Source organism: Monodelphis domestica, chromosome 7, assembly GCF_027887165.1.
Source record: "Monodelphis domestica isolate mMonDom1 chromosome 7, mMonDom1.pri, whole genome shotgun sequence".
Taxonomy (NCBI): Eukaryota; Metazoa; Chordata; class Mammalia; order Didelphimorphia; family Didelphidae; genus Monodelphis; species Monodelphis domestica.
The window spans coordinates 76,512,460-76,536,825 of NC_077233.1; the positions used below are offsets into that span (position 1 = coordinate 76,512,460).

The 24,366-nt window shown below is 38.5% G+C and overlaps 1 protein-coding gene across 10 annotated transcripts in view; it reads left to right on the forward strand.

Annotated features, from left to right (window-relative positions):
- COBL (cordon-bleu WH2 repeat protein) overlaps nt 1–24,366 on the forward strand; it is a 345,155-nt gene that overhangs the window by 298,141 nt on the left and 22,648 nt on the right. For all 10 annotated transcript variants that reach the window (XM_007500391.3, XM_056804833.1, XM_056804831.1 and 7 more), the window contains 3 exons: nt 10,613–10,707; nt 14,628–16,543; nt 17,879–17,995. In XM_007500391.3, coding sequence (XP_007500453.2) covers nt 10,613–10,707; nt 14,628–16,543; nt 17,879–17,995 — 2,128 coding nt within the window. The remainder of the gene's footprint in view (nt 1–10,612; nt 10,708–14,627; nt 16,544–17,878; nt 17,996–24,366) is intronic.

Below are 24,366 nucleotides of genomic sequence, written 5' to 3' on the forward strand. Positions count from 1 at the left end.
AATACTATTGTTAAGAGGGGAGAAAATCAGCAAAACTGATCAGTACATTGAAAAAATCCAAAAACATAAGCAGTGTATAACACTTCTGGCCCTCACATCTCCTCTATGGGGTGTATCGGATGAGTTCCTATCATGTCTCCATTCTAGTCTGACTTAATCTTGATAATTTTGTTATATTTATTTTTTAATCTCTGGTGTGTGGTTCTTTCCATTTGTAGTTATTGTATATATTTTGTGATCCACTTTCACAAGAAAAGTCTCTGCCCCCCAAAGTTTCTGATTTGGTACCTTAAGCAAATATGATTTGAATCTAATCTATGAGTTTTTTATGTAAATTTTCATGAACTTTCAAGTCATTATAATCATCAGGTATAAAGTAGAGGACTGTATTTGATTCTTATTTTGGGAAAGACCCTTTTCACTAGTCAGCATTTCTTAAATGTAGTCTTTTTTTTTTTAGCTCTGAAAAATACAAAGACAAAAATTGTATCTGGTCTAGCTTTCAAGACGCTTGACTTTTGTCAGTTTATATTCGAAGCATCAAAAGCTTGAAAGTCACATCAGAATCATAAGAACCTACATTGCATACCAATTAAACCAATGGGTTTTTTGCTTTTTAAAATCTTTCAAGATCTGAAAAACTATCCAAATTTCCAAGGGTATAGTAAAATTTTTGAAGCCAATAATTAGAAAATAAGATTAATTTATAGGTGCCCTGTTCTCAGGAAAAATAAAACAAAACAAAATAAAAAAAGAAATGTCTACCATTTATTACAGTTAGGATCACAGATATCAGGTAATGTAAATAGTCCCCTCCCTATCCCCATTTTATTTCCACAAATTAAGAAAATGCAGCCAAAAGAGAGGAAATAAATTGCCCAAGGTCACCAGTTAGTGTCAGAGACAGGAAATTCCTGAGAGGTCACATAGTGGGTCTTCCTGGAAGACTCTTCCTTTTAACAAATTAGATGGTTATCTATTATTTCTTGCTCTTTCCACTGAGACTGCTTCCTAGGGTGGCCCAGGTGTCAATGTAGTCACTGGCCTCTTCTCTACATCCTGCTTCCTGGATTCGCTTTGTCTACTTATGGCAGCCAGCTAGAATTTTTGCTTTGATCAAGTTCTCAATATCTGCTTATTCTTTTAAAAAACAGTGAACAAAAGTGTCGCTGACATACAGCAGTCAATTCTATGCCACTTGGTCCTTGAGTCCTAGATTTCATTAATAGTGAAATCTTCTTGGGAAAATTCAAGTTCCTAATATTTGAACTTTCCCGATGTGTTAGATTGATCTCCATATATATACATATATATATATATAACAAGTCTCAACAATGATAAGACTTATTAAAGTCTTAAATTTAATAAAAATGTTTCTTGCAAGAAGACTTTCCCAACCTTCTGAGAGGATTGAGATGACCCCCAATTTGTTATGTATATATAGAGATATTCACACACATGTGCAGAGTTGTTTGCAAATTATCTCTTCCATTAGACTTAATAGAGACTATTTCTACCTTTCTTTGTATCAGCAGTACTTGGCACAGTGCCCAGCACATAGTAGGTGCTCACTAAATGCCAGTTGATTAACAGACTAGCCTGTGGAGACCAGAACTGTAAGTAACTATTTACCTGGTTTAGGTTGAGAGGATGGGGAAGAAACCTAGGTCACTGGCCAGGCAGACCCTGATGGACAACTTCCTTCTCTTAGTTTTCAACTTTGGTATATTTCTGCTTTTTTTGTTATCCTCTCAATTACTTCTCTAGCACCTTTGAGACATACCCTACTTCCTAAATGTAATTCATAAAACTGACACTCATCTATATCGATCCTCATCTGTGAAGTATGTCTAGTTGGGGGTCTGGTTTCTTGGGAGATGATCTATGACTCTCCTCTCTGTACACTCATAAATATCAAGATCAATAAAGACACTTAAGTGAGATGGTCCCCAGATTTACACATTTCCCAAAACCAGAGTGTTTTCCTGGAAGGACCTTGGTTTTCAGAAATCGCCACCTCCTATAACCAAGAAAGCAACATTGACCCTAATGAAAAGCCTACCTTTTTCAGCTTAACTATGACAAGTGACAGAATTAAGCTCTTGTTTTTATGCTGTTTATTTTAGATGTTTTATTCATTATTACAGCTCTGATTGTTTCATTAATGATAACATTGTACTTTGCCTGAGGCTATTCAGACCAACGTTTCCATTTTTAAAAATATAAAGAACATTAATCATCACATGTTACTAAGAATAAGTGCTTTTTAGTAACAATGTTGTCAGCTAGAAAAGGTTTGTTAGTTATTGAGATGTGATTGCTAGAATCCAAGGAATAATTCATAGTAAAATAAGTTAAACTTACTGAATTCAGTCTTAATTCTTTAGCCATGGCCCCCAAATCCCAGAGATTGCTACTGTTCCTTTGACTTCTAAAGCATATATATGATCCCATAACGTAATCCAGAGTAGAGGACTGAGCACAGGTAGGACTGAAAGAATCTTCAGGAAGGATCCAACCAGAAAGCTGCCACTAATCAATCGAATCTATATCATTGTTGGTTCCATATAATAACACACAGCTATCATACAAACTCTGAGAAATTTTAAATGTTAATTTTTCAGGGAGGATAATTTTTAGGTTATATCCAAACTTTGGCTCAGCCAGGATTGTTTTTGTTCCTTGGAACTTAAATTATTTAATTTGTTTAAAATGTTCTTACTTTTAAAATCTAAGATCCACAAATCTATAACTAACTATATAGTTTCTTTATTCGTAGACCAGTTCTTCCTGCCCTTTTTTATGTCATGGGTCCCTCTGGCAATATGAAGAAGCCTGTGGATCCCTTCTCTCAATAATGGTTTGGTTTATAATTTGTCATTGAAGGAAAGGCTAGATTTCAGTTAGAAATTAGTGAAAATAAAAGTATAACTTTTCCCACCCAAGTTTAAAGACCCCTCCCCCCAAAATCTATGCTTGAACCCCAGGTTAAGAACTCAAGCTCTAGACCCTCAGTGCTCTGGTGTCATGGACCACACAGCTTGTTAGAAGCTAACCCTTGAAGTAGACCTGCCAAAGGGAGGAATGTGATTTTATCTAATGAGCTTGAAAGTTCAAAGATCCCAGCTAAGTTCATAGATGTGAAAATTACCAGAATATAAAGTCTAAATAAGAAGACATTTGCTGAGCCTGGAAGAATGTTCTCACAGAGGGACTCACACCACAAATCAGTAGTGAGGGAGGAATATGGAGAAATTAAATAGGACTGAAGTCTAAGTCCCGAAAAGGAATAATGATGATGATGATGATAATTATAGCCTACATATTGCATTTTAAAGTTTAAAATGACTTTACATATATTATGTCATTTGATTTGAATCCTGATTCTTGTAATTTGTATGATCTTGTGTGATCTTCAGATCTGATTTTGTAAAATGAGGGGATTTAGGCTAGCTGTTCTCTAATATCCTTAAGTCTATAATTGTAGAAATCAATTTAGCTTCTTTTAGTATCTCAAATATATTTATGTTCTGCTTGTATAAACTATTAGATCTTAAAACTGAACCTACTTTCAGAACCCTGTGCATGTGCGTATAATTCTCTACCTTCAAAATCATTGTTGTTTTTATATTTGGTTGAAGAACATAATCTACTGATCTTCTGAGACCCTGAATTTCAAAGTTATGGTGTCCCTCATAATATAATAGCTCATTTCTTTGTATATATAAGACTTAAAAATCTAGGTAATGAAAGAAATGAAAAAGCATTTATTTACTAAGCTCAACCACTTCACAAATCACAACAACCCTAAAAGGTAGGTGCTATTATTAACCCCATTTTACAATTGAGGAAAGTGAAGCAGACAGGTTAAATTACTTGAATGCATGATTTAAACAGCTAAGTAAGTGTCTGAGACCTAATTTGAGCCCAGGGCTTCCTGACTCCAGGACTATAGTGATCCACTAAACGCCCAGTTGATATAACTGTTGGGTTTCAGGGGATGGTAATTAGGTAATAAGGACCAAATCCAACTCTCTTGTTTAGCTGATGTTTGGGCAAAAAATTTCACATATACCATATCACCTGGTTGAAAAATATGGAGAGAATAATCCAATGGACCAGATTGAATCAATACTCCCATATCACTTTCCTTACAACACAGCTGAACCTTTTAACTTCTCTACATAGTGTTCTCATATATCTGGAATGATTTTTAGCAAACTTGTTTCTTTATGAGATCTTCACAAATAAATATTCAATGAATTGAAATGCAATGGGCACAAAGGAGAAGTCCAGACAAATAGAGTTTAAGAGATAAAACTTGTATATTCCTTTATTAAAATTTTTATCAATATTCTACATGACCCTCTTTTCCTGGGTACCCTATAAAAGAGATAAAGTAGTAGGAAAAATGAGGCAAAATCAAGGCCTGGATAAAATACAATAAATCCATAGTCTTCCTCATCATGACCAAGGGTAGATCCAAGTTCTAATTTTAAGAAAGTAATCACATATTTAGTCATGTAATAGAACCCTCAATCCTTTTAAATTAAGGAAATAATTTTAATTTAAAAGTTAATTTAATTTTAATAATTTAATAATTTAAATTAAAATTTAAAATGATTTCAAATAAAATAAATGATGATATAATTAACTGAATGCTATAGATCTTTAATTTTGCACCTTTAAATTATATAAATTTCATTTTGAAAATGTTATATTTTGTTTTTAAAAAAATAACTTCCAATCTTTTTTAGAATGTTTAGACTCTTACTTCTACCTCCCCATCCTAGTTTCATTGATGGGGCCATTGTTTGAATCCCTAAGGAATTTCTTTTCACCTCTGAGAGAAATAGCACTAATTATAATGACTTAATTTTAAAAAAAAATTCAAAATGGACCAACAATTTCAAAATTGAAAGCTACCTCTTTCACTTAATAAATTTTCATAAAGACCCATCTCCCGTGGTGCTAATTTGACATAACTGCTGCCTTAACTTAAAAAAAAAAAACAACTTTACCTTTTATCTTAGAATCAATGCTAACTTGCAGTTCTAAGCCACTAGAATGTATCCAAGGTCAGATTTGAACCCAGGACTTCCTGCATCAAAGCCTAGCTGTCAATCTCCACTGGGCCTCCTAGCTGCCCTAATGACTAGTTTTGTCTCCAGCGGGGTACATTATTGCTGAGACCTAATGAGCCACAGTGGCCTGAGCTTAGTGAAACACAAAACCGGAGCACTCGGTGATCCTTAGACCTCTAGTATTCTCTGTTGGACAAATCCCACAAAGGGCAAGGGAGACCTGGGATGGAGGTTGGCTTTCTTTCTCAGGCTTCGGCTTTGGATTTACCAGCTCTTGTCATTTGAGCACCTTGGGTTTTACGACAGAAGTGGCCTGAAGGTTATCGTGCTCTTTACAGAATCACACACTCTGTGTGAGAAAATGCCATGGGTAATGTTTATCCAGCATGCACAACCTGATCTCAGAATTGTTTCATGTTTTTCTTGGGCTTCAGCCAAAGGAAAACCATCAACAAGAAACATGTCTCTAGGTTTGGGGTGGAAGGATTTTTTGAGGGAAAATATTAAGCTTCTATTTACTTCTGCTACAAGACTGTTGTCTGGCCCAACCTAAAATTGGCTAACACTTCAACCTAGTGACAAAATCTTCACATTCATATCCTTAGCAACTCTGTTGCTAAGCCCAAGCCAGATAAGCCTTCTTCTTTCAATCCAATAATAATAATCGTGATAATGATAAAGTAGTTAATATTCGCAAGGCATCTTCTGTTTTCCAGCGCTCTTTATTATAAATCGTCTCACGCCATCTTCCTGGAAGGTAGACACGGTCATTGTCATTATTTTACAGATGAAACAGACCTTGGTAATTGTCCAGGGTCACAGAGCGAGCAAGGACCTGAGGTGGGATTCCAATTTAGGGGATTTAGGCAAGGGCATGAGCAGCAATGGGGAAGGCAGAGAGAGCAGCCTAGGGTTGGGGCATGGCTTGGTGTGGTTGGCAATAAGAAAAGGGAACAAGTAGCTGATAGCTATAGAATGCATCTTATCCAGGCCTTGATTTTGCCTCATCTTTTTTTACCACTTCACCTCTTTTATAGGGTGCCCAGGAAAAGAGGGACATAGAGAATACTGACCAAAAAAAGAATTTAATAAAGGAAGAGACTACAAATTTTATCTCTTGGTAAAGAGTGTGAAGGAAGATCAGAACAAGGAGAAATGGAAGAGGGAGAGGGTAAAGAATGGGTTTAGGAGAAAAGAGGCAGAATTTGATGGATCTCACTCATTATCTCCCAACTAGTTGACTTTGGAAAGCAAAATGAGCCATCTCCAAGATGGGCCAGCTTCAGAGAGCCTTCAGGGATTTGTACCAGGGTCTTCAGGGAAGAATCACTTTTCTAGCTTAGCAAGAGAGAGCTACAGAGACCTACCCATTAATCTCCTCTTGTAGCTTGCCCTTTTTTGATGTCACTAGTTTTCTATTCAAATTACCATTGAGTGGACTGGGATGTGGTAGACCTCTGAAGCTAAGATAATCTTACCCTGGGTTACAGCTGACTCCTCAAATTTGCATTCCCTGCTTACCAAAAACTTTAACCTTTTATAGCCATAGCAAAATGTTTGGAGCCTTATATTTTCAACCCAAAAAATCACATTCGGGTTCAGAAAGGCAGGTGAAAAGAAAAGAAACTGCATTAATTTGAGCATCATTATCAGAAAATGGGACCAAGACAATCTAAGCTAAAATTGATTCTCTATTCTCATCCAGCTTGGTCTTTTCCAGGACAAGGGATCAATAAATTTGGTATAGATGCTAAGTAGCTAACTGTACCTCACTACACCAAGTCTGTAATCTGAAATGAAGTGAAGGGCAACTAGATGCTCAGTGATAGAGAGCCAAGCTTGGAAATGGGAGATCCTAGGTTCAAATCTGGCTTCAGACAAATCCTAGCTGTGTCACCCTGAATAAGTTGCTTAATCCAATTGCCTCACTGTTACTACTCTTCTGCAGATATTTAGTATTTATTCTTAGACAGAAAGTAAGGGATTAGAAGGGATAATTTCAATTAGTGGGGGGCGGAGAGAGAGAGACAGAGAGGGAGGGACCCTTTTTGACAGTCTAGTAAAATCAAGCCTCAAACACATCTTAGTTGTGTGACCCAGGGCAAGTCACTTAATCTCCATTGCCTAGCCATTGCTACTCTTCTGCCTTGGAACCAATACACAATACTGATTCTAAGACAGACGGTAAGAGTTTTTTAAAAAAAAAATGAGGAAACCAAGGCCTCAAAGAAATGAAATGACTTGCCAAGGACTGCATAACTAATTAGGGGCATTCAAAATGCTATTTCCATTTTCCATTACTTTCTTCATGTTTTAACATTAAACATAAAAATTCAAATTTACTTAAAAAGATGGTATCTGATTTCTCGTGGTGGATATGAGAGTAGTGAGGAAAAGAAGATCCACCTAAGAACTATATTTGAGCAGTCTTAAGACCCAAATCAAAAACTCATTGCTTTCAAAAAATAATTTTCACATCATTTCTTCTTTATAAAATGTATAGTTTATAAATCAAATATGCAAATGTACACAGCATTCTTGTAGATTTCTTGGACTTCGATAATGGGGGTGTTAGAATGATTCTTAGAGATTCACTTGAAAGGCAAGCAACCTTCTCATTTGATAGATGTTAGAGGAAGTCTGGAGAGTTACAGTGACCTCCTCTTGGCCACACCTTGAATTCCCAGAAATGTGAATAAAAAGAATCCAAGCCTTTGGCAAGCAGCAAACTAGAAAGCTGCTAAAGGGCTACAAAAATTGAGCACTTAGTAAAGACCAATTGATCAAACTAAAAACTATGTGATTTAAAGAAAGAATGGGGAAAGTATATTGGACACATCCTAATCTGAGGTGGATTCACATCACTGGAGACTGGTGTTCACTTTTGCCAGCAATAAAAATGTTTTAGACTTCACTGGATATAGATAGGTAAGTCAGTTCTTTGGAAACATCTTTAAATTGGTGGCACAGGGTAAAAGCAGCAGAGACCCTACCTAGAATAGTTCTTACAAAAGACTTCACAACCAAAAATCTATGAGCTTTTGTCTTACTAATCTTTCTACTGCCTCTAGGAAACAATTCCTGTGATCCCACTGATCCAGAGGAAGGCTGTGTGTTTATAAATAGTCGGTATCCTTATTAGGAGGATTTTTTAAAAAGATATTTTATTTTTATCAATGAAGTATAATTTGTTTTCTCTCCTTCCACCTTCTTCCTACCCCCACAATTGAACAAAGAAGAAAAAAACATAGTAACAAATACTCATAGTCAAGCAAGGCAAGCTCTTGCCTTGGCAGTACCCAAAAGCATGTGTCTCATTTGGCTTCTTGAGTCCAAAACCTCCTTATTAGGAGTCTTGAGAGAGGAAAAATTATTGATACTATGTCTTTCCTCAAATCTGTATAAAACTGTGCTGGGCACAACTCCCAGTAACAAGCTTCCCAAGATTGAGCTCCCTATTTGTATGGTGAACCTTAATGATTTCCATAAATCTTAATTACAGGGAAACATTCAGTACTATGTACTATACGATTATTAGATGCGAGGCCATTGAAGTTCGCCTCTGAATGAACATGGCACCATGAACCATCTGCCCAATATAAACAGCCCAAAACTGGAAAGAAGGCTAAAAAGAAACTATGTGAAGAACCCCCAAAAGAGGGAAGAGTTGCCCCAAATATAAGCTTCTTCAGGGAGACATTGTTGAGTTTTTATCTTTGTCTCCATATCTCAAAGTCTCTCTCCACCTCAATCCTCTATTCAGTGGTCAAAGTAGTTTTCCTAAAACTTTGATCTGACCGTGTTACCTTCTGTTCAAATGCTCCGGTGGCTTCTGAGTCCTCCAGAATCAAATATAAAATCATTGGTTTATCATGTAAAACTTTCCATAACCTTCCTGTCTTTCCAGGCATCTTACACTCTACTTCCCTCCATGAACTCTAGCATGGAGCTACCCCAACCTTTTTGGTGTCCCTCACAGAGGAGGCTCTAGCTCCTGACATGTGCCTTTTCCCTGACTGACCTTTATGCTGTCTTCAGTTTCCTTCCTCAACTCTTCCAACTGGCTTCCCTGATTTCCTTCAATACTAAACTCATTCCCACCCTCTGCAAAAAGCTTTTCCTGGCCCACTCCCCCACCCTTTTCTGCATTGCATCTGAAATGAATTTCAAATTATTGTTTATGTTGTTGCTGTTGTTGTTCAGTTGTTTCCATCATGCCCAACTCTTCATGACCCCATTTGGAGTTTTTGTGGCAAAAATACTGGAGTAGTTTGCTAATTTCTTCTACAGCTCATTTTACAGATTGGGAAACCAAGGCAAGAAAGGGTAAATGACTTGCCCAGTTTCACATAGCTAGTTAAGTGTCTGAGGCTAGATTTGAACTCAGGAAGATCACTCTTCCCAACTCCATCCCAGCACCCTATGCATTGTATCACCTAGCTGCCCCCTATTCTTTATGGTTCCTAGGTATTTACACGTTGTCTTACTCATAGAATAGGTGTTTCTTGAGGGTAGGGGCTGTGTATTTTTGTTTATTTGTAGGTATCACACTTACAGCATGCCTGGAACATATTATATAGGACTTAATAAATGTATGTTGGTTGACTAACTGACCTTTTATCTCTAATACTTTGTGTGGTAACTGGAACAAATTAGACAGTTAATAAAGGCTTGTAGAACAGATGAATGAGAGTAAGAGACATCCCGTTCTTAATAGGGCATGCAGTTTCCTTCAGCTAGGATTCTGTGATGATCTAGGCTGCAGCGTGAGGGGGATACTCAATTCAAAAAGTAGACAGGATCCTGGAGTTCAGTTCCAATGAGCTTTACCTCTCTACTCAAAAACAAACTAATTCTGAAGTTTTCATAGTGTATCCTTGCCCATCCAATAGGTTTGTGCTCCATATGCCTGAATGTTTTATTGTCAGATTTATGTATTTGTACACCATTTGTCAGTGATTGCTTTAGAATGACATGGATGTGCAAACAAATCCTATTTGCACATTAAGTTTTCTTTGTACATCAGAATTAAAACTGAGACTTGCTGACTCCAGAGTGAATGAGAGCTATTTCTTTGTGATATAGATTTTATTAACCCTTTATGTATAAAGCCTGGATTGAAGCATTTAATCAACTGGTGAATCCATAAATGGAGGTGGCTAGAAGGGCAGGATGGCCATTTGTGGTTGGAATTAGAATCTTCCCTGGGTGTTTGCCAACATGGATGTTGTTTTTTTTTAATCTTGGTCCAGACCTGTGTTTTCTTGGGTATAGAGAACTCTTAGGAGTAAAGAACACTTTCACTAATATAGATCAGAAGTATTTGCATGTTATAATCTGAGTACCAAGTAATAAAATGACTTTCCTAGGATCACACAGCTAGTGTGTCTCAAAGGCAGGACTCAAAACCTTGGGCTTTCTAACTCCAATGCTGGCCCTTCCAGCTACTATTCCATTCTGTCTCTCAACATGGGATAAAGTACATGAAAAAGAGACTAAACCTGTTTATTTCTCTTATTCTTCCTCAGAAATAAAAAAGCAGTTACAGCAAAGGACGATGATGACATCTTTATTAATGGACAGCTCCAGAAGACACTTGGAGAGTTTGATGAAGATCTTGAAGGTAACTCTATCCCAAAGCCCCAATTTTAATAGATTTATGAAACTATAAATTCCAAAGGTAGGTGGATAGCTATTCATTCACCCACCTACATACATATAGGTGTGTGGTATTTATATGTACATATATGTATATTCACATAGAGATATATACATACATAAGGTTTTTAGAGATATGTAGGGTGTATGCATACAGCATATACATAGGGATATTTGTCTAGACCTTTGGTTTCTTCATGGTAGGGAGCTCTCTGGTGAAGCTGCTCCCCAGTCAATTCCAAATACAACCTTTCCCCAAGTTATAGTCTTAGAGAGTTGCCTAGACCAGAGTAGTTGTCACTTGCTTAGAAGCATAGAGTCATATCTTGAACTTAGATCTTCTGGCTCCAAGGCCAGCTCTTTATCCACTACACTATGGCATCTTTCATAGACATATAAGTACATATGTATATAATATGTGTATATTATCCTTTATTTATAACTCCACACTATATTATAGAGACCAAGAAATTAGAAAATAAAATTATCTGTGTGTGTTTGCTGATCTCTTATTCTTTGGATTGATGATTCAATTTATATTCCTTAAGAGAATTTCTTCAAATTTTGACTAGGCTAAATTAACTATCTTTTCTAGGAAAGTCTGTTCTTAGGAATCAGTGTGTAAGAATGAAACTTAAATCTCTTTGTTATGATTTCCAAGGTAAGATGAATGCATCTTTCTGATGATCAAAACAAATACAAAAAACAAAATCCGCATTTTCAATTATTGGTTTTGAAAGACAGAAATAAGTGAAATCATTACATTGAATGTTAGTGCCTCGGGGATTAGAGATATGATTTCCATCAGCCCTTCTATACATGAAGAAGCCCACAAAGTTCCAAAGCTGGTAATGGAGATAAGATGATTCCTCCTACCTTCAGGGTAGACTTCAGGGAAGAGAATTTAATTCAATAAAGTGAACAATAAAAATAGTTTTGAAACAAATGGATCGGGGAAGGTTATAAAAAAAAGAATAAGCAAACTCTGAGAAAATTGTAAAATGAGTCAATGGGGAACTTTGTTCATTTATATTCCGAATAATCGAACTTCGGAGCACTGTACATGACTTCTACTTGTTCTACTTTATCAGTCAAAATTCCCAGAGCAGCTAATATGTGCAGGACACCATATAAAATGCCATTGAGGGATAGCCTATCTCTATATTCATGGCAACTTAAGAGCTACAGGACTGTTTCAACCATAACTTTGAGTCAAACCAGTCAACCATGGTCTGTCTCCCTGCAGCCCGTTCTGAGCGACTGAGACTTAGAATCTTTGCCAATCATGTGCCATGTAGACTTACCATGACTGATTGATTTAACTGAAAAGTACAATTGGGAACAGTTATATAATCATTTTGCCATCTTGTGTGTGGACAGAGCCAGGGAGTGCCAAGCATTTTCATGGCACTTATAATCCAACTGAAAAACAAGTACATACATATCACATAACGTACAAATAAGTACAAAGTAATGTGGTGCAACTACTCAGCATCTCCCAAACACATCTTTCAATGTCCAGGGCCTCTGATTTCATCCAAGTGGGAACTCTCCATCTGCACCAACCACAGCCCATAGATAACTTAGAGTCTTAGAGTATTGACTGAAATTCTGAGAGTTGAGAGAGGCTATGTGACTTAGGGTCACAGGATCATTGATATAGAAAGGACCTCAGAAACCATCTTATCCAACATCTACATCTTACAGATAGGGAAACTGAGGTCAAAGGAGATTAAGTGCCATGCTTATAGTCATAAAGCTAATAAAATATCTGAGGTGAGACTTGAACCTAGGTCTTCCTGACTGCAGATCTATCATGCTGTCTACTAACTGCATCACCTCTGGCATTCACAGACCATCTCTCACTTTTCTACTTCCATGTTTATTTATGTCATAAAAACTTACTCATCCTTCAAGAGGCAGTTCAAATGACTCTCTTCCTTGAGTATTGCTTTATCTCCCAATCTCACTCCCTTTATTCTTTCATTATACTCTCTTTTATATCATAGTTAATTGTATACATCATCCCCTTACCCCCACTCTACTCTCTGCTAGATTGTGAGATCATTGATGGCAGGTCTGCCTTATTTAGTCACTCCTGCCAATGGTCAGCATGGTTTGCATATGTAATATAGACTCCAGAAATTCTTGCTAAGTGAGTGAAACTTAGTATGATGGGGACTACTCAGGAAAGCACTCCTAGAAAATGACATTTTAGTGGGATTTTGCAGGAGACAGGTATTGAATTAGGATAAAGGGCTAGAAGGATATTTGAGTGACAGTGGCACTATTAACGGATAAATGTTATGCCAAGAGCGGGAAAAAGATCTCAAGAACCATCTAGTACAATGCATTTCCAAGCAGGAATTCTTTATACAATATCCAGTTTTGCTTAAAGATCTCTAATGAGGGAGATGCCACTATTCTCCAGCAGCAGCAGCAGCAGCCTGCCTTTTGTTGTACCATTAAAACTTATACTTTAGAAATGAATTTCTCTCATTTGCTTCTATCTAAAAAGTAGGTGTAAATTCAGTTTAAATCAATAAACATATATTAAGCACCAGATATATAAAAAGTACTATGAATGGTGCTGGAGATATAAAGGCATCATTAAAGTTTATTGGGTACCTACTGTATGCCAGGCTCTGTGCTTTTTGGTAGGGATACAAAAATGAACTTAATAATGGAACTTCATTATTAACTTAAACAATTCCTACTCAAAAGGAGCTGATCTTATGAGGGGAGATGATGAGTTCACAAATAAGTTTGTGCAGAATATCTATAAAAGGAATAAACACAAAGTAACTAACTGTTTCTTCTCTTCAAGAGTTTATAATAGATAGATAGATAGATAGATAGATAGATAGATAGATAGATAGATAGATAGATGGATGGATGGATGGATGGATGGATGGATGGATGGATGGATGGATGGATGGATGGATGGACAGACGGACGGACAGGCAGACAGACAGACAGACAGACAGATAGATAGATAGATAGATAGATAGATAGATAGATAGATAGATAAGATGAAGCCATAGCTGTACACACACACATGCACATAAAAATTTTACATAACATTTCTATCTATCTGTATATACTATATATGCAAAACTTATTCTAAGAACATGTTCTCCCAGTCAAAACTCAAAACTGAGTTGCAAAACTGGAAATAAGATGTGGCACAATTGAGGAGAAAAGTGAACTCTCACATACTTCATTGAAATACTTTGAGTAAGCTACTTTAGACACTGTTCCTGACCAGATAGTATATAGTTGGTGGACTTATTTGACACAATTTGTTTTCATATCTGAAAATTCTAAATCGGTCTTACCCCAGCCTCGGTTTTTTAGAAACTGCTTCAGAATTTGAGGTTTTGAAAAAGGTTTATCATGATTTCACTCCTTTGCAGTCAAGCTCTTGCTCTATTTTCCATTAATACATGATATCTGGAGCAAGCTCTCCGATGTTTTGTCTTGCTTTGCTTCTGATATCATACAAGGAACTAGGAGGTTAACATTAACCTAAAATGAACTTTGAATGTTGATGCTCTAAAGCTGTTTAAACAAAGGGTTCAGATTTAGAAGACTATTTTTTAACTGTAAAAACAATGGCAGAATGTTGTTATAACTAGGCACCTCACCTGGAAACATCATAAACTTGCAAACAGTTCTCCAGCCATTACGTAACATGAGAATCTGGCTCAGGATATATGTGGATTGTAAAATGGAATGACTTGTAGAATGTATGTAAATATCTTATACAAACCTAACCAAAGGGAAACCAAGGTCATGGCTATGATTACACTAAAGAATTGGCATGGGAACCATACAATTGGGGACAATTGAGAGAATTCTTTTCTCTGTATATTTCTTTTTCAGAAATGGAAGATGGTTATGAAAGGGACACCAACTCTTTCATGGACTCCACAAACGGTGTGTCCAACTCCCATGGACAAGAAGTCATAGTGTCTAAAGATGATGCTTACACAATTCCAGTGACATTTATAGGGGAAGTCTTAGATGATCCTGTTGATCTGGGAACTTTCATCAATAAAAACAATAATGCAGGTTCTTTTGATACAGAATATGTGACTGGCAAAACAACCTACATGACTGAGAGCCCCATGTATGACCAGTCCTACAAGGTAAAAGCCAACCATGTGCTTGTGAAAAAGAGGGAAAATATGTTTGAATCTTATGTTACTTCATCTGAAATGAACAAAGAAAAGGACTTGGTACCATCCAAGAACAGCAAAAGTGACCTAAAGGCCAAGGTGGCTTCTTCTACCCCTAAGCCTCCAATAAGTGAGTTCTATTCGAAAGAAAATAACAATCAGAGTCATGAGTCAAATGGCATTGAAAGATCACACCTGACTAAAAAAATGATTTCAGAACTGATGATGGAAAAGCAAACCAATGATAAAAATGATCACATAGTGCCGTCATCATGGTATTACCGAAGCCAAAACCCAGTAGGACCCAAAGCTGGCCTCACAACCTATAAAATTGTTCCTCCAAAATCAGAGATGAAATGTTACGATAGAGGAGTATCCCTCTCAACTGGTGCCATTAAGATAGATGAATTAGGCAATCTAATTAGCCCACATGTTGATGGGAAGAAGAACACCTCAACACCCTCTGTTGGTGAAATGGAGACACTTCCCATTAGGAAAGTAAAGGAATTCTGGAGGTCCAATTCCATAGAGAGACATCCTGAGGGGCCTGTAGACTATTCCTCTAAAAGAGCTGCATCTACTCTGCCCTTAAAACAACACCATAAGGAAACTAAACTTAAAGCAGAACCAGAGTTCTTAGACCCAAAACTAAAACTATCACAACCAGCTGCCCTCAAAGTTGATGAAAACAGCACTGAGCTGGACAGAAACAAGCCACCTACTACATCAGTCACCAGCACAACTCAAGCAAAAGCACCAGTTGCCACACCAGCTAACCCTACAGGAGAAGGCCTCTCTTTCCTTAAACCTCAGAGAAGAACATCCAGCCAATACGTTGCCTCTGCAATTGCAAAACGGATGGAAACTCCTCGAGTCAACACTAGCTTCCTTGGCAAGAGTGAGAAAGAGCAGAGCAGATGGGAAAGCCAGAACCTCAGACAAGATTTGGCACCTCCTCTTGAAAAGGAGACCCTATTAAATAGCACACATCTAACAACAAAATCAGCTAAAAATGATCCCAAAAGGTCATTCTCTGACTGTTGGGTTGGCCATGGAAAACACTCAACTAAAACTACCATTGGAGCATCCTCTGGGATGGAAAACAGAGAAGCAAATACCAAGCCTCATGCTCAGGACAGTTCTACAGAGAGCTACAAACACAGCATTAGTAGACCACTTACCACATCTTCCCCCAAAATTGATTATTCTGTAGAAGAAGTTGGTGGTTACAATGGAAAACAGAACAGCCACCAAAAGACCAGTTCTATCTGGGACCCCAAATGCAAGACAGATAATGCAAATTCTTCTCTCTCTACAAGGTCACCCGGATTCCAAACCTCCAGCAGCATTGCTGTGAGCTCCACTAAATGGCCCAGTGTCAACAACAGTGATCAGAATGCTTCGGGTGCAAACAACCAAGGCGTTTTGAAAAGGGAAGACAGATCTGATGCCTTATCTGCCCATGACAATGAACTAGAGAACCCTCTACAGGCCACTGTATTTGGGCCCAAAAAGAAATTCAAGCCAGTTGTCCAGAAACCAGCACCCAAAGACACTTCATTGCATAGTGCTTTGATGGAAGCCATTCAGACAGCTGGAGGAAAGGAAAAACTCAGAAAGGTAAAGGACCGGCTTCGTTTGGGGGGGACACAAATATTGGGGTGGTATGTCAGCTCTACATGTCAAGATTAAATTTTACACCTGCTGCTACTATAGGGGAGGGACCATATCTGTCATTTCATTGATTCTACCAATGCAGGTGGACACCTTCTCTACAACTTAAGAGTTTTAGAATTTTTTTAGAGTACTAAAAGGTTGAGTAACTGGTGGACATGCAGCCAGTTCTTGAACACGGGTTTGCTTCGTTCTCAGTCCACGAAACAAAGTTGTTGTTATAGCCATGCTATGCTTACCATCTCTGAGCCTAGAAGAGAGGAAGAGGCACAGTCAGTTTAGATCGGCAACATCTACACATAATTACTATTAATTGCCTGATTCCGCTCTACATTTTTGTCTAATGACTTTGACAGTAATAGCATGTATAATAATACTGTCCAGTCTCTATGTTGCATTTTAAAGTTAGCAGAGTGTTTTATAAATATTATCTCTACCCCCAGAAGAAAACCAAACTAGAGATCCTAAAAATTAAGGGAGAAATTAATAAAATCGAAAGTGATAGAACTATTAAACTAATACATAAGACTAGAAGCTGGTACTTTGAAAAAACAAACAAATAAATATTATCTCATTTAATTCTCACAGCCTTGGGAAGGAGGTATTATTACATCTTCATTTTAAAGTTAAGGAAACTAAAGCAAGCAGGGGTTAAGTGACATCCCCAGGGTCACACAGCTAGCAGGTATTTCAGCCCATGTCCAGGGCTCTCTACATACCTCTTAGCTGCCAAAAAGAGGAAGTTGGGTGGGTTGGGGCTTCCCTACCTCTTTCTGGCCCTGCCCACCTAGTAGAAGAGGCATCTTGCATTCAAAAGACTGGAAGCAGAAGGAAAGGGCAGTTGGATAATCTATGTCGTTGCCTCTCAGTAATTCCAAGCCTTTTCTAAATAACTAAGATTTTTAAAGCGTGGTGATGTAAGAACAAAAGAATTTCTGTTAACTATCTTGCTTGTTGTATTATTCAGGAGTTCTGACTGTGGCTCCTTATAATTCTGTAAATGCTATATTGTAATGCAGGGACATCCTTTTATGTCAGGAAGGGAAAGAAGAGAAATAGATACGTGTTCAGAGGAAAGTCATTGAGTACTTCACCTTTAAACACGTGATTATAGGTAGTTTAAGGTCATTACAAAAACAAGGCTTTAATAATCCAACAAATAATAATTAGAAAAAAATTACATTGGCTCCAGTCAGTATTCAGTCATTGATTTTCTTTTGAGCCCTAGTAAACATTTTCTAACCATCGAATAAAATCTATTGAAACGTATTAATATTCTAGACTGCAGAACACAGCCCAGAGGGAAGTCTGAAGAAACCCTCATACACGGAGCCTCAGAGCGAAAGGTCAGCCCTATTAGCAGCAATCAGAGGTCACAGTGCCAGCAGCCTGAAGAAGGTAAGGAAAGAGAAACGCTTCCTTTTTTATAAAATAACAGCGTGTCTGAATAAAATATTCTGTTGATTGGCTTGGGCATATTCGAGGGTGGCTTCCGCAAAACAAGGCGCTTCCCTGGCCCTAATGAGACATGAGGGATGGAGGTAAAAGAACGGGGACCATAATGAAGGTCTCTGCGCTGACAACATTCTCTGTTCCTGGACATATCCAGGCAGAATGTGTCCCTCACCTGCCCTGAAGTGAACAAAGGACTTCACACCCTTTCCAGTTCAATAGTTGTGCTTCAAGGACTTTTTTCCACCTGCCCAGACTAATGTAATGCCCAGTAATTTAAAAAAATTAAAAAATTAATTTAATTATTTTATTATTATTATTGTTATATTATTAAATTAATTTAAAAAATTAAAAAAAACTAATGCCCAGTAAGCCCCAATGGGCAGGCATTTATTTAGCACCTACTATGTGCCAGGCACTGTGCTAGGCTTTAAAGAGACAAAAACAAAGACATAACAATTCCAAATCTCAAAAAAACTTACATTTTATTCACAGTGACAACATGTAGATAGATTAGTGGAATAGATTATGCAGATCCAACCTTCCTGCAACCAAGAAAAGGCTAGGAAACCTGAATGGATTCTGGGACTTACAGCATCAAATAGAGAGCATTGTTCTCCTCCCCACCCTAGGAGAGACCTAGAGGTTCTTGGAAATATATGCAAGAACACTTGCAGGTTAGTAGGTGATTCTAGGAGAGATTCAGGGAGCGAGGATGACTGCCCCAAGGCTATGGTTGATTGGGGGCTGTGGGATTGGTGGGGGACAGTCCTGATGAGCAAGAGAGGCAGAGACTATCTTTTACTGGAGGGACCACAAAAGATTTTCAGAATTATACCAACCCAACATTTCTTTTCAGTAATGAGTCACCACATGTCAGGAAATAGTCTGTTGGTCAACCCAAAGGGCCAGAGTGCTGAGCCTGCCCTTGTCAACAAAAAGGCAACTCCTAGCATAGCCCTTCTTTCCAAGAAGTGTATACAGACCCTAAATAGAATAAATACAAGGCAGCTTTGGAAAGATGCCAGCAGCTAAAGGCGCCCAGAAAAAATGAATCTGGAATAAAGTAAAAAAACAAAACAAAAACCTCTGAGATGGAGGTGAGAAGGGAGTTCCAGTTATACATGATGGCTAGCTCAGGGCATCAGGATAATGGAATATCAGATATTCCTAGAGAACTCTGGGCTTCCCATTTGCCCTCATGACTTCCAACCTTGAATAACATGTTTCTCTGTCTGTGTTTATCTTCAGATACATTTCTCCTCTTGGACAGAAACTGTTCTGTTTTAGTCTTTGAGACCCCAGCTACAAACACAGTAGCAGCTCCAAAAATGCTTATTATTTGATTCTTGTTAATGAAGGGATCACTGTCAGACGCCCTTTTTTCCAGATATCCCACACATTCATTTGGGCACAGGCAGAAAAGAGGTCCTTTAAAGTAGAACTGAGCCCAGGGGGCTTTCTTCCTTGTTTATCTCCAGGTAGATGAATGATGCCCAGTGGACTCCTCAGTCTTACCCCACATAGCCGATCCATTGTCATACTTTGTCATTTCCACCTTTACATCATTCATCCTCTTCTCCTCACTCGTACATCTCCCGTCCTGGTTCAGACCCTCATCACCTTTCTCCTGAACCATTTCCGTAACCTTCTAATTACTCTCCCAACTTGTCTGCCCCGATGCCAGGCTAGCCTCCACACAGCTGCCAAGGTGATTTTCCTCGAGCTCCATTGTGACCAAGTCACTCAGTAAGCTCCAGGGGCTCCCTATTGCTTCCAGGATCAAATATGAAATCCTCTGTTTATCATTCAAGTCTTTTATTTAATTCCCCTCCAAGAAATCGATGATAGACCTACTTTCTGGGTCCTTCAGTTCAGTAGCTGGCACATAATAGAAGCTTCATGAGTGCTGATTATTTGATGCAAGTTAATGGAGGGATCACTGTCAGATCCCCCTTTTTCCAAATATGTTGCACATTTATTCAAGCAGAGGCAGAAGACAAGCCCTTTCCATTGGCTGCCCCACAAAACTCCCCTTTAAACCTAGCTGTTCTCCCTCCTTCTTTGTGCCTCTGATTTCCTCAGATTTCTTTCAAGCTTCAGCTCATATCCCCCCCTTCTTAGGAAGCCTTTTGTGGCCGCTAGTGCCTTCTTGTCTGAGATGATCCAGCATCTACTCGGTTTATATATCTCTATGGCTTTTATGTGCACAGTTATTTTCACGTCTGTCTCTGCCATTAGAATGTTAGCTTTTTGAGAGCAGAGGCAGTTTGTGTCTTTTCTTCCTATCCCAGTGCTTTCTGGGTGCTCACAATTGGTAAAGATTTAATAAATGCTTGTTTGACTAGCCTAGAAAGAGATGCTGCAGGAAGAGGGATGTTCCCTCTCTGCATTCTTCTCCCTCAGGGTATATATGGCCATGCCTTGAACAGTCTTTTGAAGTATGTGGAGAGGATTAAAGGTACATTCCCCTAATATTTATCCAGTAGCATTCATTACTAAGGCAGCTAGATGACTGTGAATTGAATGCCTGACTTGGAGGCAGGAAGACTCAAGTTCAAATCCAGCCTCAGACATTCACTAACTGTATGCTTCTGAGCAAGTCACTTAGCCTCTGTTTCCCTTAACAGGGGAAGGAGGAAATAGCAATCCCTCTTGGCCAATAAAATCCCAAATAGGGTTCATTAACAAGCATTGATGGACTGTATCCTAAGCGAAAGACTTTCTTAATTTTTTTTTAAACCCTTACCTTCCGGCTTGGAGTGAATGCTGTATATTGGCTCCAAGGCAGAAGAGTGGTAAGGGCTAGGCAATGGTGGTCAAGTGACCTGCCCAGGGTCACACAGCTGGGAAGTATCTGAGGTCAGATTTGAACCTAGGACCTCCTGTCTCTAGGCCTGGTTCTCAATCCACTGAGCTACCCAGCTGCCCCCTTAAATTCTTTAAGAGAACATCATCATGCAAAAAGAAATGGAGTTTTCCATCCAGAATTACTCAGGTCTATGAGACGGTTTGAAGATGTGATTCCCCACTCTTGAGCTTGCTACAGTTAAATTAAAGGAGATCATAGAGACTCTAAAAAAGCTTCTGTATACTTACAGAGTAGCATATCTAAAGATATGATAAATAAGGAGTGGAAAACTAGACCCTTAAGGAATACCACTGAATGAAGCCATACCCCACTGCTTTCTTTAAGAAGTAAAATGTAGGGGGCAGCTGGGTGGCTCAGTGGATGTAGAGCCATGCCTAGAGGCAGGAGGTCCTGGGTTCCAGTCTGGATTCAGCCACTTCCTAGCTGGGTGACCCTGGGTAAGTCACTGAACCCCCATTGCCTAGCCCTTACCATTTTTCTGCCTTGGAACCAACACATAGTATTGATTCTAAGACAGAAGGTAAGGGTTTAAAGGGGAAAAAAAGAAGTAAGGCATCAGTGGAGCAGCTGGGTGGCTCAGTGGAAAGCATGCCAGACTTGACTTGGGTTTAAATCTAGCCTCAGATACTTCCTAGCTGTGTGACTCTGGGCGAGTCACTTGCTTAGCCCTTACCACTCTTCAACCTTGGGACAAATATTTATACCGATTTCTAAAACGGAAAGCATAGGCATTAGGTGTTTTTTCTTTTTTTAAGAAGTGGGCCAAGGAAACCAACAGAATTTTAAGTACAGATCTAAAGCAGTTTCTGTTACTGTATTGTGTGTGAGGTAGTGACTGATCTAGGTTTATTAGGGGTTAAGTTCCAGCTTTGAAACAATTCATTTATGTGTTAAAAGGAGTCTTTTAATTCTAATTGCCTTTTGGATTAGGCGTGGCCCATAGTGAAAGTCAATTTATGGGCTTTCTAGGCTGCAAAGACCAATAGTTCATTTGAATAGTGGTTCTCACAGTTTTTCATCTGGTGACACTCCCTCCCTCTCTCCACCCCAAAGGCTCCTCCACTAGCCACTCCACCCCAGCTGACACTTCCAGGTCTTTAAGGCTAGAATAATATTCTTTTCTTCCATCTTATTTTAAGAGAATGTAGGAGAGGATGAGAGGAAAAAAAAGATGATGAGGAGGAGGACGATGATGATGACAATGGTGGTAGTGGTGGTGGTGGTGGTGGATGCAACCAAAGAAAACAGCCCCTTACATTCAGTGTGATACTTTGAAAGAGCTGGATCATGGTTCATAAGCTCAGAGATTTATAGCGGAAAGGGATTTTAGAGACCAGCCAATCCAATTGCCTCTTTTTTTACAGAAAAGGAAACTGAGCCCCAAAGAAATTAAATGACCTTCCTAAAGTCACAACAGCTAGTAAGTGTCTCAGGCATCATACAAATCAGATCCGTTGGGTTTCCTACACACTTATACCACATTACCTCTAAAAGGAGCTGACTTTGAATCTGGCTTTATCTCTTATTACTTGTGGGGGTGGTTGTTTTTACTACATTCTCAACCTGACACCAGCCTACCCTCCAAGCCACATTCTACATTACATGCTTTCCACCCTCTGTGGTGTAAGAGTTAAAATTTGGGGGAAACTGAGGCAAGGTAGAAATTAGTTTCTCTCTGGTAGAGATTTTATATTTTTAGAGGTTTATTGAAGATTAAAATATAAAGAAAATACAAAATAAGAAAGCACATGTCTAGGTGGGCCGAGAGACCCAATTCAACCTCACCTACATGATGAAAAGACCCGTCTGCTCCAAAGCGGAAGTAGGAAAAAGAGACCCAGTAGCCTTCACCGCCAGGTTAAATACCCCATCTTGCTCTCTGCCCAGATGAGGTTACAAGGCATTTTGGGAAGTAAGCAAGGACTCCTGGGAAATGGAGTCCTGGATTCAAGTCTCCATTTTTACAGTGGTCAGACCAAAATGGTCTTCTTGCTGTTCCTCAGACCCAACTCTTTTATCTCCCTTACCTGTGCCTGGAATTTATTCCATCCTTATCTCCACCTCTTAGAATTCCTCACTTCTTTAAGAGCCTGCTTAACACAGTTGATAAAATAGTATATACAGTCAATACAGAGATGCAATGAAGAGAACAGCAGCCCCACACAACTATCACAAGTGAATGACTGGAAGGAAGAAATAGAAGCTTTTCCCAGCATTGGGGTCTGGGGGGGGGGGGGGGGGGGAGCAAGAGTTACACATCTCACATTTTCAGCCTTTTTTCAATGTATTGATTGGTATATTGACTTTTTCCTTTTTATTTTTGCCTTTAAAAATACTATTTGTTTTATAAGACGATTCTAATGGGACAGGAGAAAGGAGCAATACTGGGGGAAATTATAGCAATAGTAAAAAATGAAAAAAATCAATAAAAATTTACTTTAATTCATATACCTGCAAGTACCCTCTCTCCAAAACCACCTTATAGTTGTTTTTTATTTAGTAATAGTAAAAATAATAAATAGTGGTAGTGGTGGTAGTAGTATTTATATGATAATTTTGAAGGTTTCCAAAGTACTTTATAGAGAGGTTAATTCATCTTATCCTTACAATAATTCTGTGAAGTAGATGCTATCATTATTCTCATTTTCAATATGAGGAAACTGAAGCACTTGATATTTCAATGACTTGCCTAGAAAAGGACTGAGACAGAACTGGAACTTGGATCTTCTTGACTCTTAAGTGCTGTCTCTACTCTAGTCAACATACCACCTAACTGCCTTATTTAGTCTCTCCATATAAATCAAAGGCAAAGATAGTTTCTATTTCATTTTTTGTATTTCCAATACCCAGCACAGTTCCTGACCCATGGCAGGTGAATAATAAATACTCATGTTGTTATGGGGTGCAGATGTGTACCCCTGGGATTCGGGAAGGATACCTTTTGTAAGAATGCAAGACTCCAAAACTTAGCTTAAAAACAAAAAGAGAAATTTATTAATTTAGAAAGTAATGTTGAGAATGGCCAGGAGGCTAGCAAGGTGGAACAGCAAGATGGGGAGCAGTTCCTTAGGAGGACAGCATGAATGGAAAGGCTGTTCCCCCATGAGGACAGCATGGATGGAAAGGTTGTCCTCCAGAGGACATCAGTTTTGGGGATTTTATACGTTTTACAACAGAGAGGGTTAGTCACTCAGGCATTTGGTGGGGTGAGGTGGTCATCTGACTGGGATCTGCCTGGAGGCATAAAGATTCCTTAACAAACAGATGTCTTGAGATGTAGCCTGATAGGATCCAGGTGTAGCCTGAAGGTGCATCTCTTTGTCCATAATAGTTTGCCTGAGTTTCTGAGGGTACAGTGCCCATGTCAATGTGATTGATTGATTGATTGATTGATTGGGAATTTTAATCTCTGTTTCCTCTGTAAATTGAGGGGGTCAGATAGGGT